Source organism: Saccostrea cucullata, unplaced genomic scaffold (assembly GCF_032062105.1).
Source record: "Saccostrea cucullata isolate Sc308-1 unplaced genomic scaffold, CSIRO_AGI_Scuc_v1 ctg116, whole genome shotgun sequence".
Classification (NCBI taxonomy): domain Eukaryota; kingdom Metazoa; phylum Mollusca; class Bivalvia; order Ostreida; family Ostreidae; genus Saccostrea; species Saccostrea cuccullata.
In genome coordinates, this window is record NW_026931870.1 from 164,343 (window position 1) to 189,301 (window position 24,959).

Sequence of the window (24,959 nt, forward strand, 5' to 3'; positions counted from 1 at the left end):
TATAGAAGGAAAGAAATACAAGGCCTTAAAAATCTATATCTCAGTGATAACCTATACAGACACGTATGGTGTTACGGAACTCCATCCATGAAATGTGTTCATTTCCTCTATAATGTAGAATGATGTTTTAATGAAAATAATTTTTCACTTGAGGAATAAACTGATGCTGTAGTAATTGTTGAGCGGTATTTCTCTCCATGCCTGGCCTTGTTGGAGATCCCTCCTCTAGCTGTGGCAGCTTATCACCGGCAGCCAGAGGTAGTTAGCCAGCAAATATTGAAACAGACTATGACTCTCTCCGCAGAGCTCAGTATTGTTTCTACAGTAAACTGTTATATATATATATATATATATATATCTTTATTTATGTGTTCTATAATTCATGGAGTTTTTAAGTGTGTAACAGGATGTGTTAGGAAATATTAAGTGAAAGTTCAACATCGTTAATTAGCGGGATGCTGGAAGACTCAGAAGGTAAGCTTTGTCTAGAATCCAGGTGTTGGGTTAATATTTTTTTTTTTTGGAAAACTTTTTTTTTTATGTGTGTATTTAGCGCATCCATTTCCTTAGCAGGTGGATAAAGATTTGAACGAGGGGGAAGACATTTTTCTTTTGTTGATGAGTGAAATGTTTCGTTGTTCTATACCTGTTGTACACTGTTTTAAGCTGCGATATGAATAAGAATATCATTTGTAGACGGAAAGACACGGGAGCCGCGATTTATACCTGGTTCTCCCATGTACAGTTAGAGGCTCGGCTTATTGATGGAAATAGAAACACTAGAGAGACTGGAGAGCTTGTTCTAGGCTTTCCTCAATCTTATCTCTTTGAGTCTTGGCACTCCACGGCTTCAAACAAGAAACCCTCTGCCTTCAGCATTTTTTAAATAATTTGGTTTTTAATCTTCCAATTAGATGTGTTTATTTTTGTTTGCATTGTAATCCATTTAGCAAGTGGTTAGCATTATCGTTCTGCCAAAAATAATAATACCAAAAAATGTTATAAATGATCATTAAGAATTCCTATAGGTGTGTGCTGTAAGATTCAGATCGTTGTAAACAGGTGACTGGTAGAATGTTTCCAAAACATGAACAGTTTTGAAAGTTTAAAAAAGAGAGATGAAACTGGAGAGTAATTGAAAATTCATATCAGTATCTGGGAAGTATTCAGAAAATCTGTGTGATTGATAGTGAGCATAATGGGAAATTCTTGTCTGAACATCACCTGGTACTTCTGATAGTCGGAAATCTTCCTCCTCTTCCAGGAACACAGGGATGTTCACGACAAAATAAGGATAAGATGTCGGTCACTCTGTAAACTAGGATCTGAGAAAACTAGGGCTCATTCTGAGAACAAACCATCATGGCATGATGTAAAAAAAAATCCCTCTTATTTTCATTGATCTTCACTTATCAGTTTGATCCTATAACTGCCTGGAATGTGACAGGTGGTTGTAGGGAGATGGAAAATATCAACTAGCAAATGTGTACACACGTGTGGAACAATTCAGGGCCTCGTGATTGACTTGAAGATGTTTTATTGACATTATCAACATTCTAAATTTACATATTATTGATATCTACAAACCTCTGAGGAGGAGGAGGAGGAGGGGACTTAGGTGTTGTTTATTTTGTGGTCAGGAAAAGACCAGTGCACATGTACTACAGAAGATGATAATGTAACAGTTTATATTGATGAACAGTCAGCTAGTGAAAGAGATGTTAAGGTCTACCAATTAAGACAAGGCTGAATGTCCTTCAAATCAAATCTTGTGTGGTTAATTAAGACCAAGTTTCTAGGTAACTTTCAACACAGTTAAAATTTCTGCTTCATGTGATGTCAACATTAACAAGATAATCTTTGTGAAAGATGCTTAAGGTTCACTGACCTGATGATAAGAGAGATAACTCACACAGGGTAAAATGAGTATTATTCCTTTATAATTTGTCAACTTTTCCCTGTTAAATGTGCTGCAATTGTGTGGGGTTTAATTATTAATCAAATTTCTTTCTAAAATCGTCAGCATCAAAGCAAAATTTCTTGTCACTGAACAGAAGGACTTTGAACTATGTATTGGAAAAAAAATCTTTGGTAAATTATTTGTGCAGCAAAAATCTATTGTGTACGTCTCATAGTAAATTTAATATTCAAATAAGTTGGTGTAGATCTTCACATTCCTCATTTTATGCAACCTGTCCTGTTTGTGCAAGCTGTACTATTGTGAAAAGGCATTAGATTTCTGCAAACAACTCATTTATCATCAAGAAAGCAGTAAAGCGTCAATGTAAAAAAATCATCATTTTCATGCAAATGTTTCTTAATTTATCTAAATGTAGACCTGCCAGTGATCGAATAGTAAAAGTTGTTCTTCAGGTTCAGGGAAATGGAAAGTTATCGGTACAAATGTCAGAGCTGAAAATATAAAACAGCATAAACATTTAAACCCTGTTATGCTACAATGAATTTTACATGAGTGACGAGCATTTATTAGGATTATGTAAAATTATGACAGGGTGACACTCAGGTGAAAGATATGACTGCCTAGGCAAAACTTGTATCCCGTCTAGCAAGGTTTCTAATAAGGATACAAATTTGTTTACACCTGTGTGTCGGGAGAGTATTAGTGATAGGATCGAGTGTTTGGAACATTGGACCACTTGATAAAGTAAATTTACGATAACATTCCAAATACAGCCGACCTGGGATCCAAACTTTCACTAAAGCACTGTGTCATTGGTGCAAGACGAGAGAACATTGTGCAATGCTAATAGTCTGGAATGTCTAAAGATCCTGGGCTTTGTTAAACTTGTCTTGGTGAGGATTCCATTAATAGCGGCATGTAAAGGCCCTCGCTGACAGAAGATTACATATTTGTTTACATTAACTAACAACAGGAAGTGGAGATTCAGAATTCTTGATTGTTTCCAAATTCTCCCAGATCTACATTGTTTACGTTTCTAACCTTTAGGAAACTGTTTGTACTTTTTACGCAGATGTCAACACAAAAAAGAAAGGGGAATAAATCAAGTACTGGACCAGCTGTTTACAAAACAAAGTGACTATATTGTTAAATTAAGATACTTATTGGTTAAGTTTCTTTGATTCCATATGTCCGAGTGCCCAGTCTTTATATTTACTAAATGTATAATCTGCTTTGACCCGATTCCTGCTATAAACGACCCGGACCATTAATGACCCGCACTGAAGAGGTAGACCCCGGTTTATGGTCCTGATAGTGTGTGGACTTTGTTGACAGAGTTTATCAGGGAAGAAAACAGTTCTAAATACACAGCCAGGTCACTCCATTTAACACACTGGAAGCTGATGGAAGCAAATCTACAGAATTAAATATTGTTTTTGTGTGGGATTTAAAGTCATTCATCCATGTGGATTATTAGAAATCAAGCTTGTTATGGTGGAAAAGTCAACTGGATAAAATTTTTGTCATTCAATATGACGACTCTGCCAGCAAAGTAAAGTATTTGGAACATTGAAAAAGGAAACTGAATTGACTCATGCTATGCCCACATGGTGATAAATGAATGAACTATGAATAAATTTCTTGAGAAGCGAAGAAGTCAAAGTAAGTTGAATATCAGCTTTTATATTTAGACAGGTTTTTGTGTTGTTTAGGTGTCACTTTAAAGAGATGATATGGCCTGGGTTTATATTGATTGACTAGGTAACCACATTTATTGGTTTTAGTCAGTTTAACTCCCTCTGTACAGGAGGCTTGATGGTCACTTTTAATGTTTCTGTGTAACCTCTATTTAATGTTTCTGTGTAACCTCTATGGTAGATTAATGGTGACTTTTGATGTCTTTGTCAAACCATTGTCTCTCTCTCCTATTTACATCCCAACTTAAGGAGTTGCATCTATAGAAAATACCAGTCCCAAGGAAATGTTAAAACATGTATGTGTACCAAACTAAAATTATGTAACTAAAAACCTACACATGAAATGGCTAGAATCCAAAAGTTAATACACAGGTCTCTGAGCAGAGTAAATATTTCAGGTACTTCAAAGGGGTGTGACTGATCTGTAAGAACAAAAGAGAACCTATGCAGTCAAGTGTGTACGTAAATATACCAGTGTAACCGCTTCCCAATCATAGCATCTAAACTTTGCTGGAATAGATAAACAGTGTGCATTAGGAGAGATGTTTTGTGGTTTAGCATGTTTAGGTGTTGTTCCATGTAAACCTTGGAATGATGTTCAGTCCTTAGTGCAGTATATACATCAGCACATATCCTTCAGGAAATCGGCAGCACTGACTTGTCTGGTGCCAAAATACTGCTTGTAAATATATTGCCCACTGTCAAATTAAGCAATTCATTCATTTTCATTCCTCCATGATTTTTTTTGGGGGGGGGGGGGATGGGGGCAAGAAAAGATTTCTCTCTTCAGGAAGAACAAGGGCTTCAGGTTTTGACTAACTTGAAGATTGAAATGAAATATAATGGTGTTAATTTTGAGAAGAGTAATTGTTATTGTTCAAGATTTAATTTCTTTTTTTAAGATGGCCAGAGGCAATATCGAGATCTGTAAAAATTAAACTAAATACTTGTACTTCGATTATGATCTGTGACGTCATGCAATAACGGTAAAACAACAAATCTGTGTCTCCAAGATTATTTTGAAATAAAAAAAAAAGTGCAGCTTTATCATGTTTATGTTTCCAAACATGTATCAAGGTGCAGTCATTGCTTTGGTTTTACATGAAGATTTTATAGCAATGCATCTTTAAGGTTGTGTGCTGTTGTGGTTAGACGACAAACAGATAACTCTTTCTCCTCTAGTTGTTCTGTCGGTGGATCACTAATTAAGAGGTGTACACTTATTCCTTGTGATCCTTTGTGGGCCGACGTAGATAGTGATTTCACGGTCTGATGGTCATCAAAGTGTTTCTCCCATCTTCACAGTAAAAAATAAAACTTAATATTAACGCAATGGTTACTCCCTCAACAGAGTTTGATTTTGTTAAGTTATTTGAAAATGGATATGTTAAATCGTGTTTTGGCAGTTAGTTTTCCATATCTTGTAAGTAGAATAATTGCAACATATCGTGAATAAACTACTCAGTAAAGATGAATAGGTGTGAAGTAAAATATAGTTAAATTAATTGTGTCTGAGGACGGTAACGACAGCAGTGTTAGCAGCCATATGAGGCATTCTGTGTGTTATTTGATAACTTCTGAGGTTTCTTCCTTTTTTTGCTGATTGTGCATTCCTCTTAAATAATTTGACTTTGACTAAAACCTCAAGATACATATATATGTGTGTCACATCTCACAAAATTATGCAAATATTTCCCCATTGTGGAGTAGGTTTAATCGATGTTGTGTGTTAATTATCCATGTCCAGGTAGATGTTCTGTACGTAGTGGCAGGGTCTTGTTAAACAGTCAGGTGACACTTGTTAGAAGAAGGAGTATCATTGTATAGGGCACATCCATTCTTCAGCTGTTTACTCCAGGGAAGGCCAAAGTTTACACACTGAACACTGGTCTCCGTTGTGGAAGAAATGAGGGGGTAGGAAGGTTTTAATTTTCACACCTGATTTGCATTCTCACCTGATTGTTTTGTTTTTCTTGGAAGGAAGATGGAGATATTTATGGAAATGTTTTCTTTAGAGTAAGTGGTTTATAAATTTTATGTTTTTGTAACTGTGGTTGGGTTGATCTTGTGTCTTTGGCTTTGACCTATATATATGGTGGACTGAGAGCTAAGATGTGTGTGATACGACTTATTGACCAAATTGTCCACATCAAACAGTTAAAGACCCCGGTAAACAGGGTGTATGTTTGATTTATGATGAAATCCTCTTTACACAGAGAAAGTCAATAATCACATCTAGACAATATATCTCAAAGGTCATCACTAGAGTGGAAATATATCAGTTATCTCCCTTGCTGGAATAACAGGAGTCACCCCCCTTGTTTAACCTCAGGCAAGTAATGGAATAGTCATGTAGGAACAGTTCAATAGGTCAACATTTACCACATCTAAATAGAGGAATAATTATATTCTTTGCATTAAGGTGAATTTTAGAAAACTGGGACCATTTGTTGTGCATTAAATTATCCATATGTGCATGTAGTCAGATAAAAATAACTGGGCTTAGGAATAACTTAGAGGTGATTCACGGCAGACGTGCTGTGCAACAAAACAGGATTGTGTTTTACCAAGTCACTGGTCTAGATGTCATGAATATTCATAACTGTTGGAGGACACTCGGTGCACTTCTAGACTATACCATCCTGTAGGTTAAATAAAATGACATAAGGTGTGGCTTGATTTCATTCCCTGTCTTGACCACAATACAGGACACAGTCTCTAGGTTGTTTTTTCTTTAATATTTAAAAAAAGATCATCTGACTCAGGATTGTTGAAAATTACTTAATTTGTTGCTGGAGACTTTGTCTCAAAGTTCTTTATTTCAAAAAATTGATATGTCGAGTTTCAGAGTGAGAAAGGTCTTCATATACATTCAAAATTCAAATGTCATTAATTTCTGTTTTTTAATTGTCTCAATCATGGCTCATAACCTGTGGTACTGTATTTATGTATCCTTGAATGCATAACATCATGGTTGATTGATGATATCAATTATTCTAAAACTGTTGTAATTTTTAATAACAAATTTGTCTTTAGATGTAGTATGTATCTATAAAAACTGCTTTAATTCTTAAAAACAAATCTGAGGAAGTGAGGAAGTATGTTTGTGTTAGATTTTCCTCCAAGAGGTACTGCAATCGTCTCTTTCTGATTGCACATATCTTTTTCATTCATTAAATATGCAGCTATACCCTAAAGGGCACATAAAAAAAGAATCAGAATTTTTTATGTTGAAACTTGAACCCTGTTTATTTGAGAGAAGAAGATGAAGTGTACACGCATAAAATGCAGACTTTGCTGCTCAGGATATTTGACACCTGTTAGATAGAGAAGATATTTTTGATAAGTTTTCTCCCTTGATGTGCACTACCCATCTCATATGTATATGATTACATATGATTGCCTTGGCAAACAGGACAGTGGAGGAATGTCTAATTACTCCAGTGACTAATGATCAGATTGAGCTGGTGATCAGATACACAGCCATTATAGAGGGACACATTGGGAGACAGAAAAACAAACGGTTTACCCCCGGGACTGACTGGTATTAGGACCTCCTTCCTGTTGTTCAATCCCGGGATTAAGTGTTCTGGTGTCTCTATTGTACAATCCCAGGATCAAGTGGTTTGGTGTCTGTTGGACAACTTAACACTGTGAAGTGGGGAAAACACTGGTATGGACTCCCTCAGTGAGAGATACTCTTCAGTGTGTAGCGTTTAATCGGAGATGTTTGTCGGAAGTTTTATCTTGTTTACCAACACCAGATCATAATCATGGAGAACAAACTGAAGGAAAATGGCCACCAAGAGGGGTACAACTCCCTCCCCCTCAGGAGGAAGAACTGTAAGAAGTACAGGAGGGCCTCCGATGTGGCTGTGGGAAAACGTCCGCTCGGGGAGGGGCGACTGGCCGCCTCCATGTATGATGTTACTGACCACATGACTGGACAGGAAGATAGTAGGTTTTATACACGGGATGCGATATCTCAGGTTTTCCTTATCAAGCTTAAGATTCTCTCAGTTTAAATCTGGAGTTTAAATTTCATAGCTATGCTTGGAATGTGGATTATACTGTGTTGTTTGTGTCGTCTTCTTCTTACATGTTTTAAATGTAGGAGCTGGTCTGTTTATGAACATATTTATGTGTAGTATTTAGCATGCAACTTGTATAACAAACTGCCCTGATAGGCATGTTTGCTTATCAGGCCTTAACTTAAGTACACACATACTTATCACAGATTTATCATTGGGTTTTCCATGTAGTGTTTGAATCATCTCTTTCTTTAAAGTGAAAGTCCTTTGATGAAATCCTTAAAACTGAAGTCCAATGTCACTTCTATCATGGTAAACATTGAAACAAGAAAGACCCTTACTGCTTAATGGCCCTTATTGTGACGTATAGGTCTAAATTTGATGCCATTCACTGGTATATGTATATGGTGACATCTCTTATGGGATGTAAAAACAAAATAGAATCCAATTTTCTTTAAATTATACATTTGAATTCTCAAATGAGACCCCTCACCACCACCACCCCACCCCACCCCCCAAAAAAGAACAATTAATCTTTCCTATAAATACTCTTGTTATAAATTGAATAGTACTGGCTGCTAATGTAGAAATTTTACTATGAAGACTCTATTGATCATCTTTCAGCAGCATTTTATACATCAATCAATGATTATAACATTGTATAAGTTGACTCTTGTGTGTTAGTTTGTTGATTAACAATAAGACAACAGGTGCCCTTTAATTTGATCGGAATTCTTAGTTCTTTGACCTGTCTTTAACTTTTTTCTGTCACTTAATTGTCTTGATTTCAGTATTGTGTTTAGAATTAGAGCTATAATAGAGTAGGCAGCTCTTTTAATTCAGTTAGCCTGCTTTTCATGGTGATATCAGGAAATCTTGAATTCTTAATTGGACTTCCTGGTATACTAGATATTTGTGACAGGGTTTAAGCATCAGGTGATTTTAGGTTCATGTAAAAGTGTGACTAAACAGTTTTTGAGTTTTTTTGGTAAACTGTTTGGAGAATGTTACATTGTTTGGTGGTTGGTTCTCTTATTTTACATCTGATTAAGGTGTGAGGGTATAGAAATACTTTAATTTACCTGTACTTGTTTTTTTTTTATCAAACTTTTAATAGCATTTTTTTTTTTTTACATATTATGATACCTAAGATTTAAATTTGCCTTTAAATGTACCACAATCCTACATGGCCAGGAAGATGGATTTATAAAACTGTGTGTAAGGTGTTGTGATGAACTTGAAGCATGAAATTTATTCAAGACCTTCAAATGTTGACAGCCAAAGTTCCAAGATATTCATATGACTTAAACTTAACACTGCATGCTTAATATCGAGAGTGTAAATTATATGTAGAGCTGTAAGAAAAACAAGTGATTTTATGTTATTTTCCATGACTGTAAACAGTTGTGCAATCAATGAAACAGTTAAATGATGCACTCCAAGTCTGCATTGCCCCAGGCTATATTATATATATAGATTATATAGAGGAGACCTCTTGATATATTGCTCATAACTCCTTAAAAAAACTCCTACAAATATGATAGAAGATGTTTGTAGCAAATACTGATGATGAATTTTTATGACCTAGACATTTTACCACTAATGCCTGTATAAAGGAAATTTGACATCTTCAATGTTTTGTTCTTGATGAGGAATTTATTTCACAAGTGGGACAAGATTTTATTTAATATATGTTTTCATGAGTGCAAAGCATGATTGAAAATTTATGAATAGTCTGTCATACAAGTCACAAGTTAAATTAATTTCCATATTTATCTACAGAAGATTGAATGTTCTGTTTATTATGTTAGCTTTATCCCTTTTCTCCCCATTGCTTATATGAGCTTCTTATTTGCAAGCAGTTGTGAGATTTCATGTGAGATGAAAGATTTTAACAGTGTTATGGAGAAACTTTGGCAGTTTTAGTCGGTGTCAGGATAGTTTATTCACTCTCCCTATCTGTTGGGAGAGTTTTTGTAACACACTTAAGAGGAACTTTTCAAGGCAAACAATTTTAAAATTTCTTGTTATTTTCTTGGTTATAATAATATTTGTGTAAGTTTTACTACATGAAAAAAAAATGATGATGATGAAATATCACTTTTATTGAGAAGAAGAATTAATTATGGTAATTCACAATGGAAATTGTAATGAACTATTTTAATGGTCTTTTAAAGATCAATTTTATTTTCCTTCAGCCTTGACATAATTTTTTTTACATAAGATTTTTTCCCAGACTTAATGATACAACATTTTTTTACTTTCAGCTGGATCTTTTGTACAACTCACACTTATGAACAAAGCGCCTGAAAAGGTCACCAAACCCATTCCAGTTGATGTAAGTATGATAAAGTATAAATAACACTGTAATGATGGCAGTCAGTAAGGGTTCTGTAAAGTCAACCTATTCCAGTTGATATGTCCTTAGGCTTCTGTAAAGTGGCACACAAACCTATTCCAGTTAATATGTCCTAAGGATTCTATAAAGTCATACAACCTATTCCAGTTGATATGTCATTAGGATTCTGTAAAGTAACACAACCTATTCCAGTTGATATGTCCTTAGGATTCTGTGAAGTCACAAAAAAACAGTCCCAGATGATGTACACCACAAAGTTTATTCCAGTAAACTTGATTAGATATGGATATACTTATGTCCACATTTCACTATTAAGCTTTTCTGTGACCACATTGTTGATATTCCTACTCCTGACTTCATTTCGACTTTATTATTTTACGGTATCATAAGATTGAAAAGTGAAGTCTTCCTATACTAAGTATTGCTATGTTGACGTGACATGGATTAAAGATTTAGGGTAAAGTTAATCCAGGTTAAGTCGATCTATATAGACTAAATCTAGTGTGGATTAGCCCTAATAAAGTTAAGGTTTCTCAGAATTTATTCCTAAAATACTTACTCAAACTGTACATAAAATTCTTTCAACTTTGGAGATAAACTTTTGACTTTCTTCTGTAAAGTACACAACTAGGCTTCTGTAAAGTGGCACACAAACCTATTCAGAAATCTTCCTTAAAACAGTATTTTGTTGATTTTACTTGGCATACACACATTTCTCTGTGGCACACAAACCTATTCCAGTCATTAGGCTTCTGTAAAGTGGCACACAAACCTATTCCAGAATATATAAAGTGCACACAAACCCCACTTTTGTCACTTGTGAACAGTTTTGCAAGGCACAAACAGATGATATGTCATTAGGTACATGTACTAGTAAAGAGCACACAAACCTATTCCAGTTAATATGTCCTTAGGCTTCTGTAAAGTGGCACACAAACCTATTCCAGTTGATATGTCATTAGGCTTCTGTAAAGTGGCACACAAACCTATTCCAGTTAATATGTCCTTAGGCTTCTGTAAAGACCTATTCCAGTGTAAAGTGGCACACAAAACCTCTGTCCTGTAAAGTGGCACACAAACCTATTCCAGTTGATATGTCATTAGGCTTCTGTAAAGTGGCACACAAACCTATTCCAGTTGATATGTCATTAGGCTTCTGTAAAGTGGCACACAAACCTATTCCAGTTGATATGTCATTAGGCTTCTGTAAAGTGGCACACAAACCTATTCCAGTTAATAAAATTTGATGGCAACAAACCTTTTTAAGTTTTACTAAAGTATAATTGTAAAGTGGCACACAAACCTATTCCTGTTATATTTTTTGAATACAACCTATTCCAGTTGATATGTCATTAGGCTTCTGTTAAGTAATACAACCTATTCCTGTTGATATGTAATGAGGATTCTGTGAAGTAACACAACCTTTTCCATTAGGCAAAACAACCTCTTCCAGTTGATATGTCATTAGGCTTCTGTTAAGTAACACAACCTATTCCAGTTGATATGTCATTAGGATTCTGTGAAGTCACAAAAAAAGTCCCATATAATATACACCACAAAGTTAATTCCAGTAGACTTGATTAAATATGGATTTACCACATTTTACTAGTATATAAGCTTTTCTGTGACCATTTTATATAACCACTTCATTGACTATAATTTTAATTAAGAGAAAAGGCTTTCTATGCTAAGTATTGCTATGTTGACGTGACATGGATTAAAGATTTAGGTTAAAGTTAACATAATGACTAAATCAGTGTGGTGCATAAAAAGGTTTCTCAGAATTTATTCCTAAAATACTTACTCAAACTGTACATAAAATTCTTTCAACTTTGGAGATAAACTTTTGACTTTCTTCAATACACAACTCCGTCAGAAATCTTCCTTAAAACAGTATTTTGTTGATTTTACTTGGAAGACACACATTTCTCTGTAAACTCAGATCAGGGAAATATTGCCCACTTTTATCACTTTTGAACAGTTGTGCAAGGAAACAAATGATATGTCATTAGTACATGTACTAGTTAGAGAAAAATAAAAATGTCTGTTTATTATTCCTATAGATCCTTACTTGAAAAATAATAGGGAGAGTGTCTGTCCTGTACATTCGATAGACTTGGGAGGTATCCCTGGTATAGGGATGGGGTCTCTGTCCTGTACATCCGAAAGACTTGGGAGGTATCCCTGGTATAGGGATGGGGTCTCTGTCCTGTACATCCGAAAGACTTGGGGGCACCAAGGTTTCATCTGCTTACTTCTTCTATACCACTAGTACTGGATAAAATTTAATAAGACTTTTTAGTTTAACTGAATAATGTGTAACATAGTATAATTGGGCACCTCCTATTATATTTTTTGATCAGGCAGTTAAATAGGGTTCCTTTAGCGATGACCAGTTCCTTCTATACCACTGCAAAAATCAAACAAGGCTTTCACATAATCTTTCTTACATAATTTCATTGTGCATTTCCTATTTTATTCCTCAATCATCAGATAAATAGGGTTACCCAATACAAAATATAACATCTTTGTCTAAGAAGTGTGAGAAAAGTTAAAATGATTTTGACTTTTCTCACTAATTTATTGTAACTTTTTTTATCCTTATGTAATTAGTTCCACAAGATTAAGCATTAAAAAAAGATCCATATTATAATAATGAGAGTCCGTGTGAAGAGAAAAGGGCATGTTCTTCACAAAACTCAAAAAATTGGCAGCCTTGCTTGCATTGAGCTGTTCTGAGTTTACTGACATGCACTGCCTCAATATCTACCTCCAGTGTGTGTTTGGCAAATTTCACTCTAAACAGTTTAGAGCACACAGCATCTTTCTATATGAAGCAGCTTTTTGTACAGTGTGCATTTTAGCTTAATCTCTGAATCAGTATTTTTATCTATTGGGCTTCCCAAATTAACAGGTTACAGTGAGCACTGTTAATGATGACCTCTCATTCACCTGAAAATATGTCACAAACCGACTACCCATAAAGAAAGTCTATAATATTTTAAAGCTGAACACGATCCATAAAAGGAATGTGTTTGCCATATTCCATAGGACTCTGGCTACATCTGATGACCCCTATATAAAGTAGTCACTATTCAGTGTAATCAGTTGTCACAGGCGTAGACGTATATGTGCTTTACAGCACTCGGTAGTGACAAAAAATAACTGTATACTTCTTCTAATGCAGGAAAGTAACTTACAAAGAAACTATACAAACAAACACAAATAGTTGTAACAGGTAAAATGTAAACATAATACAAACAATCACAAATACACTGATACCCATGACAATAAAATGTAATAAACAAAGGTAATACATGTTTTACTAAAAAGATTTAAGTCCTGTTCAGCTTTAAGGACAGATGATGATATATAATTTTTTCCAAGATTTTTTCCACACTAGCATACCCAAAAAATGACAATAAAGCAGATACCAGATGATGGCATTTCTTATATAATTCTTTAGGAAAAAAGCTTAGTTAGCCAAAATTACATTTTTAGTGTTTCAAATTTTTAAAAACAATTGGAAACAGTTGTATCAAAAATAAAGGTATATTTTTTACATTATAAAGATATACAAAACTGTTCAGCTTTAAGCTTCAATATTTGTGACCTAACCAGATTTTTAAATAACAAGTGTAATTACATTTTAGATAAAATGTTTTCAATTGTCCATCATAAAAGTTCACTTTCTTTTTACCCTTTGAAGGTTCATAAATGAGGCATTTTTTTTCCAAGTACACAAATTTTCCAGTACTTTCTTACTTGACAGTTTATATTCATCTTTTCACTTCCTGTCTATGCTTTAGAAGTCTGTGTCAAGAAGAAGCATCTTTGTACTTTGTTAATATATGCTAGATAATTGACACTTTGTATGATGTAGCGATCTACTGTAAGTAGTAATTGTTTAAGCCTGACAAAATTTCTCTTGGCAGTCAAGAAAGAGCGCTGAACTGCAGGCTTCCAAACTCTCGGAGATCAAGAAGTATTATGACAACGCCACTGAGGAATTACAGGTTGGCAGCTTCAGTCAGGAACTTTATGTCAATGTTAATAAAAACTTGTAGTCATTTTGTAAACGGGCAAGAACAAATTTGACAAGCTCTCAGAAATATTCCATTTAGACTTTTTTAAATTTCTGTGTCACATGTAAATGTTCAAAGCTTGAATTAAGGAATGTCTTATGATGTAAAGTGAAAGTAGTGAAATACAACTTCAGTTTTTTTTTCTTGCAGAGAACAAGAACCCAGTTACAGAATAATCCCTCAGATGAGAAACTAGCCTCAAAGGTCAAGGAGCAAGAGACTCTTGTTAAAAAACTTGAAGACCAATTAAAGGTTCTTAGTTCTACCTTAAACTCTAGTCAAAATAATGTAAGTAGGTCAAAGGTCAAGGTAGCATGAGTGTCATGCATGACCTTTGTAACAGTTGTGTGTTGTGCCTAAAACGATGTGGTGAGTGTTACTGCTATTTGAAAATTCAGAAGGTGCAAAAACAGCAGGACGTAAATCTTATTTGGATATATCAAGTTTAGTTTATTGAAAGTGCTGTCAGTTCAATTTCATTAACAACATTTGGTAGTGACATCCCAAATTTGGCACAAGAGCATATTTGTCTTGTTTTCTTCCATATTGACATGTTGGTCCATCTCATCAGTTTAGAAGTCGTGGACAGAGATAATTCTGACTGTTAGAGCCTTATAATGTCAGATTCCAGAGGTTTGGGGTGGAGTGTGGCTTCTACATTGTTGATTTTTGTATTCCTGGTTTTATTGGCTCTTTGTTTAGTACAGCAGTATACTGGATGTTAGTCTGGAATACACACCTGCCCATGTTTTGTTTGCTGTAGTGGATAACAACCGTAATCTATGGTCCAGCCTATCTGGCTATGGTCAGTGTATAAGAATTATTTTGCTGTACTATCAGCTATCTAGGTAGCTGTGACTTTACATGGCAATACATCAGTGTATAGGCCTGGTTAAGACTGATGTCTCACTATGATATGATGGATTCACTTAATTGCAGTGTTTTTAAATAACATCAGTTATGAAGACTGCCTTTGTTTTTGGTGGGTGTTTCCCTTGTTCATAAATGTGGTTTGTATTTTTGAGCAGTTGATCAAATGTTACATAGGATTACTACTAGGCAGAATTAAGATTCTTTTCAGACTGTCATAATTTTGGACTGCACTGTGTTGTGTGGAATGTGTGCATGAATGAAGCATAATACAATAACTTTATAACTGGTTGTTATTAGAATTAACTGCAGACCCATTGTAAGTTTAGACAGCTGATCATGTTCTGGATTCAAAGGATGACAATAAGGAATGTTTAAAATATCTGTGCATTTGGGGTAATTGTGACTGTCAGAAAAGGAGGTATTGTAATCTCAATCTTTAAGTAATGCAGTGAATAAGGAAAACTTTTTTTTAAAAGTGAAAGGGGATGGTATTACATAAGATGTTAGCAGATTTCTAAGCTTAGTGGAGGTGTTAATTAAACATTGACAACATTTGTGAGGCCTTGTTTTCAGATATATAGGGAAACCGTTTAAAATCTTCTTTTCAAGTACTTCAAAACTATGATTAGTGATATTCATATGGAATCATCCTCAGGTAGTGTAGATTCTAGTTTGTTCAAATGATGAACGCCTGGAGGGGGGGGGGGGGTAAATTCAAGCTATTATTAAAATTAAGGTGTGCAGCACAGAGTTTTGTAAGAGTTCAATTAATCACATTAACACTTGCTTGAGTTTGGGAAAACCCCAATAACCTATCTATTATGACCTGTGTAGCTAACCTTTTGTAACGCATGCAGTGATTGGCCCTCCATCTTCTCACAGGTCAAACAAAACAGGAAATTAAATGTTTGTTTATCAGATGTATTTATTTATTGAATTGAAAACATTCTTCAGTGTATGATGGTACCATACCTCTACTAAATTTGATATATTACGATGTATTTGAATATCTTTGTTTTAAAAACATTTTTTTAACGAAGTGTCCAGTAGACCTCATGTTAACAAATATCTCTGTCACAGATTTCTTCATTATTTGTTGTCTTCTTACAGGCGCAAGCAGCAGAAGAAAGTAGTCCTGACATCGGTAACGGTGACGGATCAGTCGCTCCGTGGGTAAGTCCTTACCGTGTCCGGGTGTGTGGGCGTGGTCTCTGTATTAACTTACGTGGCTACTATATGTATATCACTTCTCTCACAACATTTATTGTTTCCTTCTTATCTGGCTTTATTATCATTATCAATTTAATGTACTGTAAGTTGTTTATAGGTTTTTAGTTTGTGTTAGTTATGTTTATATTGATGTGTTTTTTTGGACCCTAAATGTTTGCTGTGTCAATTGCTAGCTGCCTGATGGTCCGAAACATAAAAAGTCAGGTTCTACCCCGATTGAGTTTACACCTGACACTAGGGAATTAAGAACTATATCTCGCTCTATGTCTGACGCTAGCAGTCGAGTTATGTTTCGGAAGCCTGCACCGGTACAGAAACGACAGCCAGGGGACATAAGTCCAGAGGTATATATCTAAGTCGTCAGTGCTGTTTAAATGTTTGTACACCCAGATATTTTCATGGAAAAGACCAAGCATTTAACAAACACTGATGATAGCAGCCATGCCAGTCTCTGATCTTCCTTCTAGAATTAATCATGCTTGATGCCTGATATGAGGTAGACATTTGATCACACATTCAGCATTTCTTACGATGATCCAGCACTTACTGTATGACCTGCAGTTCCTCAAACACAGTGACATGAGGCAATGCTGTAGTTCTTACGGGGCTAGCCTGTATTACAGGGGATAACCTGTATTACTATTCTGAGAGTGTCCTGACCATTCTTAAGGACTACAGTATTGCACTCAGTGTCTGTCTTGCTCAAAAAAAGTCAGAGACATTAATCACTATCACATTACCCTTTTGCACTTTTTCACCATTTGACTCACAGATCAGCATTTGTAAGTCAGAGTCATTCAGAATACAGTAAACAAGAGCTTTGCTTTCTGTTTGCCTCCTCATCCATGCTGAATATGTTGTTCTCTCTGCATTATGTCAATGTTCTTCATAGAAAAGAGATTTAAATATTCATTCATTTAAAAACATGCATGGTGTACTTAATCACCAATTTAAAGTGTCCCGTTTGTGAAGAGAATACCAGTAGATGTATTGATGTTGTGTCCTTGTATTATGATTTTTTTGTCTACCTGTATTTTGATTTTTGTTTTTACCCTGTATTTTAGCATGTAAGGTTTAGCACTAGGCGAGGCCGAGTGTTTAGAATAAAGAAGGTACCAGTATGGTTTACTGAGGATCTGAAGCATTGGGTTTCTGTTTAAGCTAATTCTAGACTCCAGTTTTGTTTCTGATAATTTAGTACTAACAGTTGAGAAGTTTTTTATTTTTAGGTTTTGGATATGAATTTTGTTTTCCATTTTGAATGAAGCATTTGTTATTAACAGAAAAACTAAGTTAGATTTAGCAATTGATATTGAAGCTCATTTTGATATACATTGTATGTAGAAAAAAAATTGAAGACTATCTGCTTGTGTGTAAATAATGTACACAAGTGTGTAAACTTTGTACAAAGAGAAATTGTTACCTCTATTTGAAGATTTGTTTAAAATGCTTCTAGATTCAAGATGAGCTTATAATTTTTACACTTTGTTTGAAAAGTTTGACAATGCAGAACATTGTTTTCTGTTTGAATAATTTTTATGTTTCTTTGTCAAAAATAATGTTTTTTAATATTACTTTTCAATTGTATTTGAGTTAAGTAAATAAATCTCCTTGAATTCAGTTGCACATTTGATCTGTTTACTCATGATATGTAAGAAGGAGCTAAGCTAATATAAAGCATGAAACCAAATAATTATCAAACTCTCAGCATGCATACACATTTTTTTTTTCATGAAGAGTAATGGACAGTTTTACTTATTTCTTGTAAAAAAAAAAAATCAATTTATAAATGAAGCCACATTATAATGATTATATCTAAGTAATTTCAGTATTTTTACCTATGAAGTGTATATTTTGGCATGCTCATCTTATTGATTTGATTATTTAAATCACATACCTTTATCTTTGTGTCCTATTAAACCTGTGGTTGTGAATTTCAGGGAACCACCGGTCCAGTTTCTGATGGTAGCAGTGTGTCGGATTCCCCTAACACCTCCCCTCCACCCTCACCCACCCCCGCCCACCCCAACAACTTAGAAGACACACAATCCGTCCAAAAGAAAGACCTGGAGTACGACGTGAGCACATTTTTATTTTATTTCAAGTATAGGATGATAAATATTTCTAGAAAGCTTTTGGTTATATGAAGTGATAAAGGCTAAACTTGTAAAATAAGCAACCACTTCGTTATTCAGGATGATTTTTTATGATGAGGAGGTCACCTGTTGTCATGGTGTTATTTGTTGTTTAGGAAATCAGTCAAACAAGTCAGGTTTCCATTGGACAACAACAGATGCCAATCATAGCAGCAGAGGAGGACGAATTCAACTCAGATGAAGATATGCAAAACAAGGTAGAAAATCAGTGACCAAGTCCCAAAATAAATACTAGTTTTGTATGCATATATAAAGCTTCTGTAACCTATATGTTGTGAATTTATAGTTTTTCTCGAAATCATTTCTGAACATTGGCTTTTATATACATGTATGTACTCATCCTACATAGTAAATATTATCAGATATGTAATGCACAATTAAAATGCACACTTGATCAATCATTTGAATGAAGAATTTGTTATATAACTGCAGAGTAATTGCAACAGAAAATGTAGCCATTATTGACAAGGGACATAACTCTGTAAATGAGAAGAAGTACACTCAGAGTTGAGAACTTATTTGGATGTACAAACCAGTTATATTCCTGCATTTTACACAAAAAAAATCAAGATATTGGGATTTTATGTTAGCTTTCACGTGTGAAAATTTAAATGATGATAGCTTTATTAGATAAACTTTAAAAAAAATCTGTTGCAGTTACTTGTAAGAATGTATGTAGACACTGTAGATAAACTTAGTTTTATTGAGATTCTAATAATTAACAACTACTTAAAATTTGTAGTGCATGGATTCTGAAATGCCAGTGAAATGTTGTCACTTTGTTGATGTTTTCAGCTGTCATTTTTGACTTCTGTTAAGAAATCCCCTTCCCTTTTAACTGTGGCATTTATAAATATTAATTCAATGTCAGTCATATTGATTTTCAAGACCAGCTTCACATAGTAAAGATATTATTTAGAATAGACGTGATTATATGTTCCTTATTGACACAAGGAAGTTGATAAAGTCAAAATGCAGGATAGGGAACCAGATAGATAAAAACTTTGGATATTGATTTTGTACATGTATTCAAATTTTAAACCAGTATCCTCTTTTATCTTATTATCATTATCTGTAACAATGTTGAAATGTGACAATGGGATTATGGTCTTAAGTCTTTTTTTTTTATTTTATGATTTGGTTTGTTTTTCCTAATCCAGGTACCAGTGAATGGGAGGTCCTCCTCGTTAACAAGTGCCTATTTAAACGCCAGATCTCAAGCGGAGGTTAACAATTTATTAATGCACCGCTGTACTAGAGCATGTGGCTATAGAATTAATCCTGCTAAGCCTTGTCTCACCCCGTCATGTCATTCAAACTCAGCAATTCTAATAGCCATTCTGATTGGTTAATAAGTCAAATCTTTTTGGTAATTTTTAAACCACACTAGAAATCTTATGTGTGATTAATTTTCTCTGAATTTCTTACTGCTATAAAACTGATTTTAAAATATTTTTTGCTGCATTTCATTAAATAAAATATCAATAACATTTCTAAAGATAAAATTAAAAAAAAAAATTGTTCTAGAAGAATTTTGAAATTAAATATTAACAGTTTTACACTCATACCTGGGTTTAGAATGTGGAAAAATTATGGGCCTGACTATTAAAGAAGGATACTAATAAATTGTAATATGTTTAGGGCAACTTTATTAACTCAGGCATAACCCTGGTATTTGACATATCATATTATTGTCAGCTGAGTAAATCGAACTTGAACAGGATTTGATATGCTTATCAAAAGGCAGCAGGGTGATGCCATTAAAATTTCTAGTTCAATGCACATTATTCTTTGTTATAAATTAAATTTTTTGTACAGGCATATTCAAAATACATCTGGGAATTGGTTATATTCATGTATAAACTTTCAACTTTATGAAGTACTCTATGAAACAGTGACCTTTTCTACCCATTAAGCTTATATATTGACTCGCTGTGGGTTTTGTTTTTTACTAAACCAGCTTTTAATGAAGGAATACCTGTCTTTTCATATGTTTATATGTTACCATTAATGCTGATTTAATGGTTTACTAGCAACATGTAGGTGGATAAATCGAACCAGAAAAACAGATGTTTGTGACCTTTCATTTTATTTGGATTACATTTATATGTATGCTTATACCTAGAGATAGACAGAGAAATGCGGAATATACTAAAGTTGCTTTAATTAATTTTGCAGCAAAAATACAGAGACTGAAAATATATCAATGAGAATAAGGAGAAATTTAAACTTTTGGTGTATTTTCGCTTCTTTTAGTATAATATTGATGTGTAAATCACATGCACTTGTGATATGTTATTCATTGACAACTAAAATTTGAGGAAAGAAAAAAATAATTTCTCAGCTTTCAGAGAGGAAAGATTTTTTTTAATAATGTATAAACAGAAGAAATGTGCATGTAAAATGTATAATGTCCAAACTTTGATGGGTAGCTTAAAGGGCCTGTTGTATCGAGTCCTTCAGTATATTATGTATTATTATAATTATCCTACTATATTTGTACACACTGTAACCTGACTACAGGGATATCTTAGTACATGTACTACACCTATTGTATCTTGTATGAGGTCTTCCTACAATTCCACTTTCATATTGTCAAACATATCCAGATATAAATATATCTAAAATTGCCTCCCCTTATTCTGGCCATTCTATACTGTAATGACTACTGGGTACACACAAAGCTTAATTAATTTGTATAATTTTACTGTTCCTTACAGAATATTGCATGAAGATATGGTTAAGTAAAGGAGCAGAGAGAATCCTTGACATTTTTTCTCAACTGTCCTCTGGTCAATAACTTGTTTTGTTAAATTGTATAGTGGGGTGTCTGTTGACCTCTGTGTATACAGTGATTGGACGTTTTTGTTTTGTAGCTGGATGACTGTGGGCCTTTCAGTAGTCTACATCAGCTGGAGGCCAAGCCTGCCCATATGTCTGTCTTCCTCAACTTTGTCCTCCAGAATGAGTCACCCTCAGCCCTGGTTTGTAGCTTCTTAGTGTCCAGAAATAATCTAACACTCAATATAAATAATATCTATCAAGTAACAGTAAAGTTTTTGATTTAAAAGAGCAGGGTTTTTATGAGTAATTTATAGAGACAGTATGAAGCTATCACAGTTGTTAGTATATTTGACATCTTTGAAGAGATACACAAATTTAAAGAATGAGCATGAATTTTATCTTTGATTTTTTTTTCAACAGTTATTCTATATAACCACAAATGTGTACCAGCAAGCTAAAGGCGGTATCAAGGAATTACAGAAATGGGCATTCGAGATTTTCTCGACATATCTGGCAAATGGAGCAGTAAGCTAGTTTTGTTGTAATCTTCCAAAGAAACTTGTTTGTTTTCTGCATAAAAATTATTAATATTATACAGTTATTGACTGGGTATGAGGGCAGCATATGATTTGTTGAACCTGAAGGTGAAAATGTTGTCCTTGGCCTGCGGCCTCGGGCAACATTTTCACCTTCAGGTCCCACAAATCATATGTTGCCCGAATCCCAGTATAACCGTTTTGTTTTACCCTTCAGTGCTCTTTTAAGATTTAATCAATACACAATATTATCAATTACTTTATATGGAAAATTATGGCTTAATCAGCAAATATAAAACAATAGCTGAGAAAGAACAAAATTAATTATATTTTTATTTTATCACAAAAACTATTTATCACAAAACATATACTCTTCCCTTCTTCCTTGCTAGAAGCAACAACTCTTACAGCTCTTAACTTCGGCTATTTCCGTGTCGCCGATATTGAACGATGATTAATTACTTGTGATGTAGCAGTGACGTTGGGATCTTACAATTCTTATGTTGGACCGGCAGGCCGGTCAACAGTGAAATTGTTAGACGGATGTAATAAACATTTCTTTTGTTGGACTTTTTATTAGTAATAAATACATAGAAAGCTATATAAGGGTATAACAAATAATTCTGTAAAACAGTATTAAGGAATTATGTGTATTGACTTTATTCATACTGAGTCTTTTTCGGTCGTAAATTGTACACAGCTCTATGAACTCTTAATGAATTCCCGTTAACCTACTAATTTATTTGCAGCCCCTAAAGGTGAATGTGGACCAGGGCCTGGTGGAGAGAATCAATGAGACATTCAACAGTAAGGCTTCCGAGAAGGAGGACATTTTAAGGACAGTGTTTAATGGAGCTCGTAACTTTGTTCAAACCGAGATTTCCAACAGCCTTCAAGGATTCTGCAGCAAACTAGGCCTAGGTAAGGGGAGATAATTCATACCATAAGCAGAGATTTAAGTCTCAGGGTAACAGCCAGCCTTCGAGAAAATAATTTTCTATGAGAATTAATTTAAATTTTTTACACTAAAAATTTTTTGGATTTTTATTTCAGGTTTTGGCACTATGTATGGTTTACAGCTTATTACTAATTCATCAAGTATGAGGCAGAAAGAGGAAGCTGAAGTTGCATTACAAATCCTGTCTCCTTACATTGAGAAAGTCCCGTAAGTTATGCATAGTACAAATACAGTCTCTGCAAACAAAGATACCGTAAATTTTACATACTAATACATATACCACTTATCCTGTCCCCCCACATAAACATAGTCCCTGTTGATGTGCTGGTGTTTGTTGTAGACATTTCATTGTAGATTGATGTGTTTATTGTAGACATTTTAATGTTGATTCACTGGTGTCTACTGTAGACATCTTGTCATTGATTGACTGGCATCTACTGTAGACATCTTGTCATTGATTGACTGGCATCTACGGTAGACATCTTGTCATTGATTGACTAGCGTCTACTGTAGACAGCTTTTCATTGATTGACTGGCATCTACGGTAGACATCTTGTCATTGATTGACTGGCATCTACTGTAGACAGCTTTTCATTGATTGACTGGCGTCTACTGTAGACATCTTGTCATTGATTGACTGGCGTCTACTGTAGACATCTTGTCATTGATTGACTGGCGTCTACTGTAGACAGCTTTTCATTGATTGACTGGCGTCTACTGTAGACATCTTGTCATTGATTGACTGGCGTCTACTGTAGACATCTTGTCATTGATTGACTGGCGTCTACGGTAGACAGCTTTTCATTGATTGACTGGCGTCTACTGTAGACATCTTGTCATTGATTGACTGGTGTCTATTATAGACATCTTGTTGTTGATTAACTGCTGTTTATTGTAGACATCTTGTCGTTAATTGACTGCCCTTTATTGTAGACAACCGGATGATGAGAGTAAGCCTGACCAGAGTCATGCTATTGCCTGGGCTGTAGCCACATTCCTCAGACATAATGGAATAGCGGACAAAAAACACTCCTCCATGGAGAGAGTACAGAGCTTTATGGCAAAGGATAAAAAGAAACCTTTGATCCAGAGAAAGAGGGTAAGGTCATCTGAGGAGTACAGTATTAAACTGTTATGTAATGGGAGTTTATTTAAATTCTCCTATCATGGGAAATTCAGCAAAAAAACTGATATTGTGTTTAATTTTTATTTCAGACCCAGAAGGGACACAGTTTCCAGCCACAGCATTTTTCTCGGGTGGAGAACTGTATACATTGTAGAGAGCTGATCTGGGGTGTGGGGATCCAGGGGTACCAGTGTTCCAGTAAGTTATAGGGGTTAGAGAAGAGTTGTATAGATCTGGGGTGTGGGGATCCAGGGGTACCAGTGTTCCAGTAAGTTATAGGGGTTAGAGAAGAGTTGTATACATTGTAGAGAGCTGATCTGGGGAGTGGGGATCCAGGGGTACCAGTGTTCCAGTAAGTTATAGGGGTTAGAGAAGAGTTGTATACATTGTAGAGAGCTGATCTGGGGAGTGGGGATCCAGGGGTACCAGTGTTCCAGTAAGTTATAGGGGTTAGAGAAGAGTTGTATACATTGTAGAGAGCTGATCTGGGGAGTGGGGATCCAGGGGTACCAGTGTTCCAGTAAGTTATAGGGGTTAGAGAAGAGTTGTATACATTGTAGAAAGCTGATCTGGGGAGTGGGGATCCAGGGGTACCAGTGTTCCAGTAAGTTATAGGGGTTAGAGAAGAGTTGTATACATTGTAGAGAGCTGATCTGGGGAGTGGGGATCCAGGGGTACCAGTGTTCCAGTAAGTTATAGGGGTTAGAGAAGAGTTGTATACATTGTAGAGAGCTGATCTGGGGAGTGGGGATCCAGGGGTACCAGTGTTCCAGTAAGTTATAGGGGTTAGAGAAGAGTCAGTTAAAGGGGGCCAGGGACTGTGTAAGTTTTAGGGGTCAGGGATGATGTAAGCAGTACACACTGTATATATAGATAGGTAAAATGTAAATATTTTATGACCTAATGTTTTTCTTAGGTTTCATATATCTACAAGCATAAACAAATTCAGGTATAAAATAGACGGTGATGTTCTGACAGACTTGAGCATGTGAAGACTGTATTTATTTGTGTGTACTTTCAGACTGTGAGTCGTGGATACACAAATATTGTCTGGACAGCCTAGAGGATCAGTGTCCAAAGAAAAAGCGACCCCGACCTCACTCATCTGTGTTCAATATTCCAAGACCACAAGCAGGTAGGTGGACACCTTGTCATGTTTATCTGTGTACTGAGTAGAGTTAGTGTATAAAACTGCCCACACCA

General features: G+C 35.0%; 1 protein-coding gene across 20 annotated transcripts in view; it reads left to right on the forward strand.

The window, feature by feature from the left end:
- LOC134233793 (rho guanine nucleotide exchange factor 11-like) overlaps window positions 1-24,959 on the forward strand; it is a 64,423-nt gene that overhangs the window by 18,082 nt on the left and 21,382 nt on the right. For 11 of the 20 annotated variants that reach the window (XM_062715809.1, XM_062715805.1, XM_062715796.1 and 8 more), the window contains 16 exons: window positions 9,917-9,987; window positions 13,944-14,024; window positions 14,244-14,381; window positions 16,077-16,139; window positions 16,370-16,540; window positions 17,261-17,308; window positions 18,137-18,274; window positions 18,448-18,549; window positions 19,513-19,578; window positions 21,229-21,336; window positions 21,557-21,661; window positions 22,422-22,593; window positions 22,726-22,837; window positions 23,564-23,729; window positions 23,846-23,954; window positions 24,778-24,891. In XM_062715809.1, the coding sequence (XP_062571793.1) occupies window positions 9,917-9,987; window positions 13,944-14,024; window positions 14,244-14,381; window positions 16,077-16,139; window positions 16,370-16,540; window positions 17,261-17,308; window positions 18,137-18,274; window positions 18,448-18,549; window positions 19,513-19,578; window positions 21,229-21,336; window positions 21,557-21,661; window positions 22,422-22,593; window positions 22,726-22,837; window positions 23,564-23,729; window positions 23,846-23,954; window positions 24,778-24,891 (1,764 nt within the window). Of the gene's footprint in view, window positions 1-338; window positions 475-3,011; window positions 3,584-6,976; window positions 7,576-9,916; window positions 9,988-13,943; window positions 14,025-14,243; window positions 14,382-16,076; window positions 16,140-16,369; window positions 16,541-17,260; window positions 17,309-18,136; window positions 18,275-18,447; window positions 18,550-19,512; window positions 19,579-21,228; window positions 21,337-21,556; window positions 21,662-22,421; window positions 22,594-22,725; window positions 22,838-23,563; window positions 23,730-23,845; window positions 23,955-24,777; window positions 24,892-24,959 lie in introns of those variants that run through there. The other 9 variants (XM_062715813.1, XM_062715812.1, XM_062715810.1 and 6 more) reach the window with 9 other exon arrangements.